This window comes from Artemia franciscana, chromosome 15 (genome assembly GCF_032884065.1).
Source record: "Artemia franciscana chromosome 15, ASM3288406v1, whole genome shotgun sequence".
Classification (NCBI taxonomy): domain Eukaryota; kingdom Metazoa; phylum Arthropoda; class Branchiopoda; order Anostraca; family Artemiidae; genus Artemia; species Artemia franciscana.
In genome coordinates this window covers 24,453,132-24,468,846 of record NC_088877.1, presented here as the reverse complement: position 1 = coordinate 24,468,846, position 15,715 = coordinate 24,453,132, and the positions used below count along the sequence as shown (strand labels likewise).

General features: G+C 36.1%; 1 protein-coding gene across 2 annotated transcripts in view; it reads right to left on the bottom strand.

Annotated features, from left to right (window-relative positions):
- Positions 1 to 15,715, bottom strand: part of LOC136036230 (carbohydrate sulfotransferase 11-like) — a 57,227-nt gene that overhangs the window by 16,612 nt on the left and 24,900 nt on the right. For both annotated transcript variants that reach the window (XM_065718325.1, XM_065718324.1), the window contains one exon: positions 9,467 to 9,725. In XM_065718325.1, coding sequence (XP_065574397.1) covers positions 9,467 to 9,725 — 259 coding nt within the window. The remainder of the gene's footprint in view (positions 1 to 9,466; positions 9,726 to 15,715) is intronic.

The following is a 15,715-nucleotide window of genomic DNA, read 5'->3' as shown; positions in this document are numbered from 1 at the left end:
AATCTGACATTTCCGACCATTTGCCAGTTTCAGCCCTGTTTCAAATCCTCCAAAATCCACAAAGATTAGTTCCCCAGGATAAACCAAGATTTTGCTGCTCACCAGTGGAACTAGATAGATTGAAAGAAGATCTTGGTATTTATAAATGGGACTTTTCTTTACCAGAAAATATTAGTTTAGGCAATTATAACGACATATTTGCCCGGTTTTATGACACTGTTGAGGAAAAATTCACGTCTTATTGTCTAAAAGCTTCTTTAAAAAATCCTAGATCAAAAAGATCAACACCTGTAGCTCCGTGGTTAACATCTGGAGTCCTAAAGTCAATAAAAAGGAAGCAGAACCTTTCGAAGGAGTACAAAAAAACAAAACAAATAAGGCCAAGCTAGAAGCATTTAAGTTGTACCTTAATTTTCTGAAATCAATTATTCGCAGAGCTAAAACAGTATATTTTACAAAGAGATTTGTTGATTGCGGTAAAAATATAAAAAAGATGTGGGACGTGATTAAGGAAGTTAGTCGGCCATCCATGAAACCAGAAGGTCTCCCTAAGTCTCTCATTGTAGACGATCAACTTGTAACAGAAAAAGGCCAAATTTGACATCATATGAATAAATTCTTTGCAGAGATAGGGGAAAAAACTGCTAATAGCGTTTCTTATTCATCTGTGTCACAGTCTTGGAAGCAGTTCTTAGGTCCCTCGTGCTTGAAATCAATGGTTCTTGGGGACGTTATGGTGCAGGAAATTAGGAACATTGTTCTGTTTTTAAATAATTCTTCAGCAGGTTTTGACCAAATTTCTGCTAAAGTAATTAAACATATTTCCATCGATTATCACCCCAATTTACCATTTGATTAATAGGTAATTTCAACTAGGAGTATTTCCCCAACGTCTTAAACTTGCACGTGTTATAGCTCTCTTTAAAGGAGGTGACCGAAAGGATCCTGGGAACTACAGACCGATCTCTCTTTTGTCAGTGTTCTCTAAGATATTTGAAAGGGCAATGCTCAAACGTCTGATGAAATTTCTTGAAGCTAAATTTTTTTTCCATCAGCATCAGTTTGGGTTTCGCGCAAAGTAGTCTACAGAACATGCTTGTAATAGACTTCTTCAGTTTATACGACGATCTTTAGATTCTAATCTTATTCCTGCAGCCATTTTTCTTGATGTAAAGAAAGCTTTTGACAGCCTAACACATAAGATTCTCATTGGTAAACTTTGTCATGTTGGTGTCCGTGGGGAAGCATTGTCTTGGCTCTCGTCATACCTAACTGACAGATCTATCTCCACGGAAGTTACAGACGAAAAAAGTTTCAATAGAATACGGAGTACCCCAAGGTTCTATTCTTGGGCCAACCCTCTTCCTCATCTATGTGAACGATCTCTACCGACTTTTTAACACCCCAAATTAACAACGTTTGTTGTGGATTGTGTCACAAATCTTACTCTCAGAGTACGCTGGTGTTCACATCTGATAGTAGAGAAGAATTAATAGCATTTGCAGATGACACTACTTTAGGTGCTGCAGCACCGGACTAATCATTCCTTACTCTAAAGCTTCAAGCAATGATTGAGAAAATAATCTTTTGGTTTGACATAAATCAACTAACTTTAACTGTAAAAAAGTCCTACCTTCTTATTTTTGCTCGTAAAGGTGCGAGCTGTCCCACAATTACTGAGCTTTATGCACTAAGAGGCTCCATAAGTCGTCCCCCAGATCGATATGTGCGATTCCTGGGAGTTCTTTTGGATGAAAATTTATCATTTAAGTGGCACGTTCAAATAATAAGAGTGAAAATTTCCCGTGGACTTGGGATCATCCGAAAATTAAAGCGTTTATTTCCTTTCCCTATACTCCGTCCTTTATACTTCTCTCTGATTTACCCTTATATATGTTACTGTTCTTCTGTGTGGATGTCCACATTTCCCTCGGTACTTGCTCCTATTCACAATCTTTATGAGAAAGCGGCAAGAATTCTCCAGTCAACTAAACACACTCCTCTTGACCTCCTCAATATTAAAGATATTTATGTTTTATCTCTATCTTCGTTGGCATATCAATACTTCCAGTGAGATATCCCATGTTGTTTTTTGGGACTGCTTAAACTAGTAGGGGAGGTAAATTTGTATATCGTTCGTAACCGGGAGGATGTGACGGTTCCAGCTAGTCCCTCGGTTCGTTCAGACTTCGGCCTGGCTGTGACTGTGGGGCGTGCTTGGAACTTGGTTCCCGCTGAGATCCGGCAGTCACGAACACTTGGCTTCTTTAAGAGACAAATGAAAATTTTCTTATTAAAGGCTTCTTATTAAATGTTTCTTATGGTTTATTTATTATTTTTTTCCTTTTTTGGGTTGTTGTTTTGTTGGTGTTGTATCCTCGATGACGCGATAATTTTAATTTGTATTTTATTGTCGGGTGATATGAGGGTCGCTGTTTCGTGGGGACTGCCGGTGAGTTGATTTCTTTTCCTTATATATTTATATTTAGATGTTGATTAGTATGTTTATGACAAGTTTTATGATTCTTTATTTATTGTTTGCTGTTTCCCAAATAACGGGCCATTGAGCCCTTTGGGATATTGTTTTTGTTATTGTTATTTTATGAAAATAAATAAAACTTGAACTTGAACATGAACTAAAAACTAAGAACTTCTGAGGTAGTGCATCTATTGTGTTTTAGAACGTGTGTGAGGATATTTTCCAGTTAAGGTGTGTGAGGATATTTTCCAGTTAGGGTGTGGCTCTCTTTAGATGTATTTGGTCAGATTTTAGGTAGACTGTTAGGTATATTTTTGATATGCAGATTATTTTTAGAGTTTAGATCCTTAAACAGCCAAAACTTCTGAAGTGACACTTCTATTATTTTGTAGTAGGGAATGCATGTCATGGCCTGATAAGGTCTAAACTTTTTTAGGCAATGTGGGTGATACTCGGATAGTGTTAATACTGTTAAGTGAGATTTTTTGTTATATTCTTAAAATACGGTTAACCTTTAATAGCCAAGTTTTGAGGTGGCTAAGCTACTGTTCTGTATAAAGGACATATTTTTGTTGGAAATTGGATAGAGTTTGTGCGTCTTGTGGGTTCTCGTTTACAAATTTCTTTAGATACAATACGTATTTTTTTTCATATTTGTTTTCTCGAACAAATAAAAGTCATGCAAAGTAGAATAGGTGAGTAAAGACTATAATCGATCACTTGATTTCCAACTTTACCTAAAAAAAAAAAAAATGCACAGGCAAATAGTGCAAGCTACGGCATTTTAGCATTCCTCAACAAACTTTAAAATGTTCCAAGGCTTTGTGGAAATTGTTCTTACGGCTTCTTTGTCAGAATTTTTTTGTGCCCGAGGTCATAAAAAGAGCTTTATTGTTTGGTTGGTGGAGCCAAAAAACGTCAACATTTTAACTGTTAATAACTATAGCGGCAACAGTTGCTCACCGATATCTTTTGCTGTTATATGTTATGTTATGCTGTTTCTTCCATAGTCAAGCTTATGGATAGCGCTTCGGGCATTTGAAGCCACAGAGCCATGGCAACACACAGAAAACTAATCAGATTAACGACTCAACAACGAAAACAAAATGGAAGAGGAAAATATATATATAAAAAAAAATTCAATACCTTCTGTTGAATAGCAAGTAATAAATTCTATTACTTCTGCTACTACTACCACCTCACTGCAAAATAAGGCCACCCGAAGCCAACATAGCTGCAAACACTCCTCCTCGGTCAAATTTGTTCGAAGTTTTCCTTTTAAACCCTCCTATGACTTTCTTCTAAATCCTTACTTATGACCTCTTCCAGCCCCATTTTGGGACAAAATACTTCTCCTTTGGTCCTAGATAGATGGCCTAAAAGGACGATCTAATAAATCCTCCTCCGTCTTCCAAGACACCCGCTTTTCGAAACCTTGCTGAATCACTGTCATCCCTGAAGCTTCTAATACTCTATCTATTTTACTTTTAACATAAAAAAAGAGCTGAGAGCTCTTGTGGCACTTGTGACGAGGTCGGAAGAGCCAAGGGCTCGTATGTCAGGAACTCTAAACAAAATTTTAAGAATCAATAAATTGATTTAAAAGGAAAATCAGAGGATTAATGCCGGTTGGTATTTAAAATAAGACCTCTGAGACACAAGGTCCTTCTAAAGATCAAAATTAATTAAGATCCGATCACTCACTCGTAAGTTAAAAATACCTCATTTTTTCTAATTTTTCCTCTCCTTTCAGCCCGCCAGATGGTCGAATCGGGAAAAACGACTTTATCAAGGCAATTTGTGCAGGTCCATGACACGCCTATCAATTTTCATCGTCCTAGCACATCCAGAAGCACCAAACTCGCCAAAGCACTGGACCCCCTAACTTCCCCAAAAAGAGCGGATCCAGTCCGGTTTCGTCAACCACGTATCTACGAAATCCACAACAAACATTGTTAATTTGGGGTGTTAAAAAGTCGGTAGAGATCGTTCACAAAGATGCCGAAGAGGGTTGGCCCGAGAATAGAACCTTGGGGTACTCCCCTCCAGCTCCCTCAATGTCACCAGATGTGGTCAGAATTCAAAATAAGAACTCTGAGACATGAAATCCTTCTAAATATCAAATTTCATTAAGATCTGATCACCCGTTCTTAAGCTAAAAACACTTCATTTTTTCTAATTTTTCCGAATTAATCCGTGCCCCCCAACTCCCCCAAAGAGAGCGGATCCGCTACAATTATGTCAATCACGTATCTAGAACTTGTCCTTATTCTTCCCATCAAGTTTTATCCCGACCTCTCCACTCTAAGTGCTTTCCGAGATTTCCGGTTTCCAAGATTTCTGTTTCCCCCCCTCCGAACCTCTATGTCCTCAGATCCGATTCGAATTGAAAATGGAGCATCTGAGACATAAGATCTTTCTAAATATCAAGTTTGATTAAGATCAGATCACCCATTCGTAAGATAAAGATACCTAAATTTTTACTTTTTCCAAGATTTCCGGTTTCCCCCTCCAACTCCCCCCAATGTTACCAGATCTTTTTGGGATTTAAAATAAGAGCTCTGAAGCACAAGATCCTTCTAAATATCAAATTTCATTATGATATTATCACCTGTTCGTAAGTTACAAATGCCTCATTTTTTCTATTTTTTCCGAATTATCCCCCCCAGCTCCCCCAAAAAGAACGTATCCAGTCTAGTTATGTCAGTCACGTATCTTGGACTTGTGATTATTCTTCCCACCAAGTTTCATCCTAATCTCTCCACTCTAAGCCTTTCCCAAGATTTCCTGTTCCCTCCAACCCCCCCCCCCCAATGACACTGGACCCGGGCAGAATTTTAAACAAAGGATCTGAGTTACGAGGTCCTTCTTAATAGGAAATTTCATTAAGATCTGATCACTCCTTCGTAAGTTAAAAATATATCTTTTTTTAATTTTTCAGAATTAACCCTCCCCCCCAACTCCCCCAAAGAGAGCGGATCCCTTCCAGCTATATCAATCACGTATCTAAGACTTGCGCTTAGTTTTCCCACCAAGTTTCATCCCGATCCCTCCGCTCTAGGTGTTTTCCAAGATTTTAGGTTTCCCCCTCCAACTCCCCCAATGTCGCCGAATCCGGTCAGAATTTAAAATAAGAGCTCTGAGACACGATATCCTTCTAAATATCAAATTTCATTAAGATCCGATCACCTATTCGTAAGTTAAAACTACCTCATTTTTTCTAATTTTTCCAAATTAACCGTTCCCTCAATCCCCCAGATAGTCGAATCAGGGAAATGATTATTTTTAATTTAATCTGGTCCTGTCCGTGATACGCCTGCCAAATTTCATCGTCCTAGCTTATCTAGAAGTGCCTAAACTAGCAAAACCGGGACCGACAGATAGAACGACAGAATTTGCGATCGCTATATGTCACTTGGTAAATATCAAGTGCCATAAAAAAAATGGATATAAATTTATTGGTAATATCAAGTGCCATAAAAAAAAAGGATATAAATTCTGCTTTATCTCAGGTTAGCTTGTAACTGATTTGGCATGCAAACTGGACAAAGTGGAGTGGACATAAAACAAATCATTTTGAAAACATTAAGTTGCATCAATATATGACAATGGATAATATCCTTACAATGGATAGTATTTTTTTTTTGGACCGGGCTGAAACCTCATGGTTTATTCCTAGTCTAAGCACCTCAGACTTCTTTACGTTAGTTTTCCAACCTATTCTTCCATCTTAAACTATCGAAACTTGGAAAATCATTCATTTTAGTACACCAAAAACTTCGTTGTACTGAACTGTAAGTTAGGAGTGACACAGCTCAAAAGTAACTGAAATTCTAAAACACAAAATTTTGATATGAATAAATAACCCAAGAGAATCGGGTTATTATGCTGATTCCAACCATATAATATTTATTAAACTTAGTGTTACGCCTTAAAGGCTCCGTCCTTAGACAAATTTTCCTGTTTTTTGAAAAAAAGATGAAATATAATCTACAAGTCAATGAATATTAATGAAAATCAAACCATCAGATTTAGCGTACAAAAAAAACTACCGTGGAGGTTTAAATCTCTTATCTGTAAAAATGGGAATTTTGCATTTTTGTCAGAAAAAAGATCACGGATGCGTGTTAAGTTATTTTTTGTTTTTTTTTTTCTTCTTTTTCCCGGTGGTCATCCTATCGAATCAATGGTTCAGGAACATTAGGAGTGTTTATTTGACCGTAAATTAAGAGCTTTAGTGCCCTTTTTAAGTGACCGAAAAGATTGGAGGGAACATACACTCCCTCCTATGCCCCTTTTCACCCAAAAATTTACCGATAAAAGTTCTAGGAATGCCATTTTGTTGTGCATAGTTGGGAAGTCCAAAAAATTACGCCTTTGGAGATTACGTGACACCCTCCCCAGTGCCTGGGGATAGGTTTTAAGTTTTAAAATTTTTCCGTTGATTACGCATAGTATTTCTTATTGGGAAGATCGGAAGGAAATTTCATTTCACTCCGATTCTTCCCTATTGGGAAGATCTTGTTGGGAAATTTCATTAAGAAATTTTTTGGAGAAGGGGGATTTTGGGCTTGGGATGGGTTTCCATGGGGTTAATTATTAGAGTAGGGGGGAATTTCCGGGAATGAGCTTTCTAGGGAAAATTTTATACTCGGGAGATTTGTCAGAATTTTTATATAAAATTCATTTTATTTGTCTTACTTTATCTCTGCCTAATCACTTTTGCAAGTGGAGATGTTCCGTGGAAATTGGTCAAGGGAAATTTTCTGCGTGTTTGGATTTCCAGGAAATGGTTTCCACGGAAGGGGAATACTTGGGTAATCGGAAAAGCGATTAGAACGTGTATGCTAAGTATGTAAAGTTTTTAAAGTAACTTAAGTAAGTATGCATAAGCATGTAAAGTATGATACGGAGATGTGGATGGAGATGGAGATGTGGATGTGGAAATTTTGTGGATGGGGGAAGGGAGAATTTTTAGCGCGGATTGAAGTCTCTGAAAGAAATCTCATGGGAGGGGGGGGTTGTATTGTACTTAGGAGGAATTTTCAACGCAGGAATTCCCGTTTGGGAGGGAATTTTTCATGGAGGGTGAGCCAAATTTACCAGCATTATTTAAAAAACGGATCAAAAATTAAATTTCAAAAAAGTTTCTACAGCTGTAAGTAACGAACAGCGTTAAGGCTCAAGACAAATAGAAACTATTCCGTATATGAAGGGGTTGCCCCTTCCCCAATACTTTGCTCTTTACGGTATAATTGACTATTTGTCCCAATGTTTTAAAGAACGACTCCTGAAACACAAGGGTTTTTAATTAGAATGGGAATATTCTTTAAAAGTGGTAGAACTATAGTACAAAGAGAAAGGTATTGAGGATGGGGCAACCCCTTCATATGCGTAATAATTTCTGTTTGTTTTGAGTTTTACTGCTGCTCCTTACTTTCAGTTGGAAAACTAGGTTTTTTAAATTTAATTTTCATCTAGGTCACTCACATGGTCAGCATAACCTAAATCTAGGAGGGTTTTACATTTCCATTTGATTCCAAGGTCTCTCATAGTCTTTGCCATGGACAAAGACTATTAAAATGATTCATAAGAAAATTGGGAATAGAACGCAACCACGATTAATACTTGTTTCAATCCAAAACCAGCTAACATCATCATTTCTTATCTTAACCACAGCAATATTGATCTCGTACCTGGCATTAAGCGTTAAGGCTGCAATATACTACTACTGCTACTACTGCTGCTACTACTACTACTACTACTTCTACTAATATTACCACTAATACTACTTCTGCTACTACTGATACTACTGCTATTACTGCTATTACTACTAGTACTACTACTGCTACTACTGCTGCTATTACTGCTACTGCTACTACTGCTGCTACTACTACTAGCACAACTACTAGCAATTTTTTTCATCTCTGGGCCACATGAGGCCTACTCAGTAGTGTTCGCTGGTCCTCAGGCCCAACCTATTCAAAGCTTAAGTCTCTACCCCCTCAAACGTGCATCCTAAATAATGAATAAAGATATTAAGTGGATTTTTTTTTTAAATGGGCGAAAGATCTATATGAAATTGATTGTATACATTAATCTAGAATCTGACAAACTGATCACTTTCTTTAACTGTTTGGACATCTAAACTAAACACACAATCAGACAAAAAAAAACTATCACTCATCCTTTGTATTTGTGTACTGGTTTTGACCCACCATAAATCCCAATAATTATGGCATTCACGAGTAGCCCAGTCCTGCTCCCTAATAAACCCAAGTTTTATGCCAAGCCTGAAAGTTGACAAGATTTATTTTTCAAAAGGGCTTTCAAACATGGCTAAGATCAAAGGCGCTTTCAAGCGTGGCCATGTTAGGATCCTATTGATCCCTACATTCGTAAATATGGGTGAGAGCCACATTGTCTCCCAGAAAAGAAAAAGTTTTGCGATTATTTCCCCAATGTTTCAATATCCTGTCATTTATAGCATGAGGGGGAAGGATTCTGGCTTTACTGGTGATAAAAAGAAAGATTTTTATGCTATTTTTAGCCTGTATGAGAATATATCAATAAATCTAATAGAGGTACTTTGTAGTCAAAAGGAATTAAACATTTGGCAAACAATAGAGGATATCATAAAAATCTAAACAGTAAAAATAAAGAACAAAACATTAAGAAATCAAAAAAACATTGGAAGTTTAAATGGAAAGAACTCGACCAGTTACCCGCTTCTCTGCTGCTTCACAACTAAGGATCTTAATAAAAACAATACGCTTCTCAAAGTAGGCTTTTCAATGTTGCGCCAATATCTTAAGAAGGGAGTATCTTTCTTGTGTCTATAGTATTTTCTGATAGGGTAACTTTAGCTTTCATTAAATCTAGACTGTAAACTAGTCAATTACCCTATTTTGGACACATTCTTCAATTTGTTGTCCCAAAGTTGATCAAGCATGTTTTAGTACATAAGAATTTTACATATAAATATACCTTGTATGTCATCCTCAAGTATATACTGGATAAACTCTTCGAAGGATGGTACCTCATTGCCTGTAGTTCTCAGAACATTCTTCGTTGCGGGCAACTCTTTTCCACGAATCGTTTGTAAGACGTGTCTCCTAAACCAAAAGTTTCTTTCAGGATTCATGACGATCTTGTCATGAAAACAAGAAAGTAATCTAGACATAGGATCTCGGACAAACATGAATTTGTAAAAAGTCTTATTGTAATAGCGAAGTCCGTCAGCGCTCTGGAACAAAAGAGGAAGCATGTAGTGTGACCAGTAGCAAAATAAAAGTAGGCTGAGCACTTGTCTAATGATGCTTAAAACACAAAAGTAGTATAATCATTTTGTCTTGGACAAGCCTGAACTTGTTAAATGTCCGTTTTTAAATAAAGAAGGCTCTCAGCCTTAATTCAACACCGATAATACCAGCCCTATAGTAAGTGTAAATTAACGACAAGCCATAGATATTTTTGGAAAAGCTTGATGGCTTATTACGTGTTTTAGCGTTAAAAAGTTTACACAAGTGCCTCAGAAGAAATTTTCAGCCAAATAGAACACTGAGATAACCCTAGTTTGATGCTACTGCTGTTGTTGACCCTCAAAGAAATAGCTAAAATAACGTATTCTTTTCAGCCTAATAAAAGGAAAATTACTACAAATATGAAACCTGTATTGGATCATGGAAAGAACTATGACAAGAGTCGCTCGTCAATATCGACTTACGGTCTTGGCAATTGATTTGCTAAGTTGTGTCGCTCTGCACTACCACTGGCTAAAAAATATATTGCTCCAGTTCCCGCGGATTTTGCCTTCTCTACACAATTGATACTCTGGGGAAGGATTTAAACGAAATTGTTTCACAAAATCCCAGGTCTAGTGCACGCGCGATCCTTCGGCGAGTGATTTAAATCATTAATAAGAAAATTGTATTCTACACAATTTGTTTAGACGAATAAGTGTCTGCCTAAATGGAGCGTTGTTGAGCACAAGTAACAATCTATCAGACTATGCAAGTTACATACAATTCATGTTGATTGCTCCAGAGTTCTTTTAGAATTAAGGGGTTTAGCCATTGGATATGCATGTAAAATGGACACTGACACTTCCAATATACTTACAGGGGACTACTAGTACATCTACATTCCACCTGCCCCTATTATTCGATGAGTTTTCAATCCCCTTGTTGCTTGTCAACAGGTGTGAAATTCACTACCTTCCTCAGTACAGAGACGCCAATCGTTTGGAATTTTTAAAATGATTCTTAAGGATCATTTAGTAATGAATAAATTTTTCCCCCTCTGAGGAGTTGATGTCCCCTGAGTTTTGCTAATGGTGTGTGGTTGTCTTCTCTGTACTTTGACTCCCAGGCCTCAGGTATGTTCTTTTTTCATCTTATGTGTTATTTGGCTATTGTTCTCTATTTTTTTCTTTTTTTTTGGTTGTTGCTTATATTGTATTTTTTTGTATCCCCCTTGTATCCCTGGCCTTGGAGCCTTTCGAGGGGGAATAAGTATATTGTATTTCCATTTTGTATTGTATTTTGTATTGTATTGAATAATCTTCTTCTTCTTCTTCTTCTTCTCCTTCTCGTATTTCAAACAGCGACGAATGTGGAATTTTTTGATCCTCTTGGCTTACTGCATACATTCTACTTGCTTCACATCAAAAACTCTCTTGAGCAAACTGGAAAATTTATTATTCTTAATCAAATGCGAGTTCAAGATTTAACTACCAAAAGCTGTGATCTCGACATTTTTTTATGTCGTGGCTATTCTCATATTGAATTTCTCAGCAATCGTGTATACAGTCCTCGATTGAACGACTTTATAGTTAAAAATACCCTCACCTTCTTTTGTAATAAAGATTTCCATTCTCTACGACTAGAGTGCTTTAATTTTTTTTTGAATTTGCTTATTCAAGAATATGCATGTATAATAAAAGTCTTCTTTCTTTAAATTTCTTCTTCCTAGTGTAGGTAATCATCGGCAACGATAAGCGGCGGCAGCTCCTCAGATTCAGCTTGTACTCATCAATGTCACACACGATAATCTCATATGAAAAATCACTTTCTTTAAAATTAAAATAGAAATTTGTAAGTTTATAATAATAGTAGCCATGACCTTCACAGTGATGTTATAACAACCAATATCTCTTATTAATCCAACAATTGAAGTACAGACCAGGTTCTTCCTCCCAAAACTCCCCAAAACCACGACGATACCAGTCTTTTAAAAACAAACTGGAATCATGTTTAGGGTTTTGGCCAATCATACCAGTTTAAGTATTTTCCTATTGATCATAATTATCATACTGACAATTGGAGCGTCGAAACTACTGGTGTAAGAGTGTCAAACATCTTCAAGACTGGAATTACAATGTTTAATTTACACTTCATATCCTCTATGCAATTTACATGGATTGTACAATCTACACTTCTCATTATACTCGTCAACAGAAGAACATTTCCACAGGATGATCAGTTGCCCAATGTATACATACATAATGGACATGTGTAGAAAATTTTTCACTATTGCCTGTCTCAGTCCCAAAAAGGAACTGACTTGTGGTTAATAAAATGAATGTTCCTTTTACTACTAGAAGGAATAATCGAGTGACGTCACAAAATCTATTCAGTCGGTATTTTGGACTTATTTGTTGTTTGGATATTGTTATAGGTAGTGCTCAAAATCAAATTCGCAATATCTTTTCGTTTTGTTTCAATTTGAATGTCAATAAATTGACTAAATCCATTTGGCCCAAGACGTAAAAGTTTCTCACAATAGTCCAAAGATGGATAATCACTGCTCATTATATCGTCAAGCATTATTTTAGAAAATATTTTCCTTTGAACTGATAACTCTTGAAAATAATCATTTAGTATCACAATACTTTTCTAAAGTCTCAAGATTCTGTATGACTGTTAAATCAAATCAAATCATTTTTAATACTGACACTTCCACTGTCAAATTTAGACGAACAAAGCCAAAGAATGAAGATTCTTTCTACTTTCTCATCACGAGTAAAATATCCAACGAGAAACAATTTCAAAAATAAAATAGGAATAAACTCACTCCTCTTTTATATATTAATTCAGATCATTATTTTCAATATATTTCACTAATATATTTTATCCATCTTGTAGTCTTTGTATATGCATTTTATTTCCTTTTGCTGCAAAACATAACTGTTCTTCCATCTTGAATTGCTCAGTGATATGATATATCTTGTAAACATCTCATCTCATTCAAGGGTTAGCCGAGAACCCCTGTAATTTCTTCTGCAACATTAGGTAGATCTGGTTTGATTTCGCTGCTGCTAGCGCCTTCAACTTCAAAAAGTGTAAAACCAACCATTACTAAAGAAATGCTAAGAACAACATCCATAATGCTGACACTCTGAGCTCTTTTTCAATGCTGAAGTAATTGGACAACGATTGTTGTTGACCTTCAAAACCTATTTTTCATGGATTATAAGGGTCTCGAATAGCCAAAACAAGTCACCCGAGGTTACATCATCTTCAATAAATTTGCATAGGTAAGCAATTAACTATTACGTAACAAGCACCTGCGTCTTGAAATAACTCTGCCAATGAATTTTTAAAAAGTACCGGCAAAAGGATTTGAAGGGATACCTGTGTTTCGGAATCCAAGGTTTCCCGCTACTTTTATATAGAAAACTAGAGGCATTTCCGATATTTAGGACACCAAAAACTACAGACAAAAATTACAGACAATGTTTGTAACGGGTGTAAATAGCTGCTATTGTATGTTGGGTTAATTGTTCAGCCATTTGATGAAGCTAACTTTTGATATGGATAATTTTTAGAATAACCAAAGTATAAATTGGATATTAAATTAATAATATACTAAGCATATATTAAGGAACCAAGAGACCTGGTGGTTTGCAATTGACACAAATCTAGTGAAACACAGTTCAACAAGTAGCGTGCGGTATACCTTGGATGTGAATGAAATATACTGTCTGGTAATAGTATTTAAGGCATTTGAAGTCATTTTGGCTATTATCCTTGTTGTAAACAGTCATGAATAAATTGTGTAATCATTGCTGTTCCTGCATATTCAATGATATGAACGAAGTTCAGTAGCAACTGATCTGTCATGTGCTTTTAACGAAGCCAAATTACCGCTTATTACTTTGAATGAAAATTACGTGTTTATCAACTAAACATGATTATTATTATTATTTGTATTTTCATCACACTATTGCGAATTATTTTTAGTGCTTAGTCTAATTAAAAATTGAAATTAAATATACTTCTAGGTTAATATTCTTTTACTAAATATTACAATCATCTATTTAAACAATTAATAGCTAATTATCAATTAATCACATGTCGCCTGAAATTTAATTCCGGAGTTTCCTTTTGATGGCGTTCCAACATCAGAACTTCTTTTCCTCGTCACTAGTCAAAAATTTGAAAATGCTATTAGGTTCAAAACAGTTAAAAGCTTTAGTAACTATGCCTCCGGGGATGCAATGCTTCCAAGGTTTCCAGGGTAAAGGCTGTAAACTATGCAATTTACCCTTTTTTACATGCAGGATTTATCATTAGCAAAAGGGGGATGTATATTTTTTGTTTTTCGAAAAGGCTAAGGGTAAAAGGTGAACTTCGGGGAATGATTGGGGGTATATTAAACTAAGTTTTGCAATACTATGTATGCATCCTAATTCTTAAAAAGGTATATTTGCAATATCACAAGAATTAAGTTTAAACTTCCAGGGTAGGTTAAAAAATATGTTAAAAAATCCGTCAGAGGGAAACCAGTCTCCCCCCATTCTGCTTTTAGCTGCCCTACCTCCCAGGATATCCGATGAAATTTTCGAAATAACTATCTTGTTGAAGCTGGTCGATAAGTCTAATAGCTATTCATTTGGAGATAAAGCAACTCTGAGCAGCCTTTGGAGCAACTGTTGTAAATGATACAAGTTGCCTATTGCTTGTATAGCCATACAAGGCTGGCTATTGGGAAAATGCGGCAAGTTTGAGTCTCTAAAAAGGCTAGGAATATCAAGTTGGAACTTTCAGAAAATGTTGAGAGGGATGTTAAATAACATCAATGCACACATATGCAGAAGGGTTGTCAAAAGGACACAGCAGTAATATATGAGGAACGGCTAAGGGTACGAAGCTGAAACTTTAAAGGCATGTTGAGAAGGATGTTGGAAAAAGAACGATAGACAACTTCCCCCCTCCCCTTACCCTTGTTCACCTTAACACTAATAGAAATGTTAAAAAGTCATTTTGTTTTATATAATCGCAAAGTCTAATAGCTATGCCTCTAGGAATACCAAGCTTCCAAAGCCCCCTTGGGCAAGGAATTTAAGTTACACAGTTTTTCCATTTTTTTTACATGAAAGATGTATCATTGGGAAAGGAGGAATGTTTTATCCTGGGTTTGTTCGAAAAGTCGATGGTTATTGAGGCAGAATTTCGATAAATGTTGAGAGGCATGTTGAGCTAATTATAAAGAAGCTATCTGTAACCAAGTTATCTAAACGGCATATCTGTAGTAATTTGGGAACAGGTAAGGGTATTAACTTGGAACTTTCAGGGTGATTACTACTACAGCTACTATTGTGGCTGCAAACAATATAGCTTTGATGTTTCGGTGGTTTGATGAAACTTTGATATTGAAAAATACTTTGATGTTGAAATGGGGAATGCTGGAAAACTTGAAACTTTGGCAATCAAAACAAACAGAAATTAATTTTTTTTTTAAATTTCCGAAAAATAGGTTTTTCAAAGAAAAAATGAGCCATTTTAAACCTCAGATGAGGAAAAATAAATTCCTATAATAATTCAAGCTCAAAACGACTAAATATTACTACTAAAGAATAAATGAGGCCCAAAATGAACAAAAACAAAATAACAGATCATAACAAACAAACACACGGCAGAGAGGTCACAAATATAAATGAACAGATGAATATCAAAACCAGTACAAATTAAATTGAATACAGAAATTAAACTTGAATCGCTGTAAACGAGGGTCTGGCAACTATCCCCTTCCCCCTCCCCTAACGGTAAAATCATATTGTACTTGCTTGTTATATAGAACACACACGAGAAAACGTATCCCGGACAAGAGACAGTAACCGATTTTCATGGCCTTTATACCAGACAATCAGCATCGGCTGGGTGGGAAAATACATCTTAATTAAATATTAAATAAAAAAACAAGTTTTTTTTTAAAATGAAAGTAAGGAGCAAC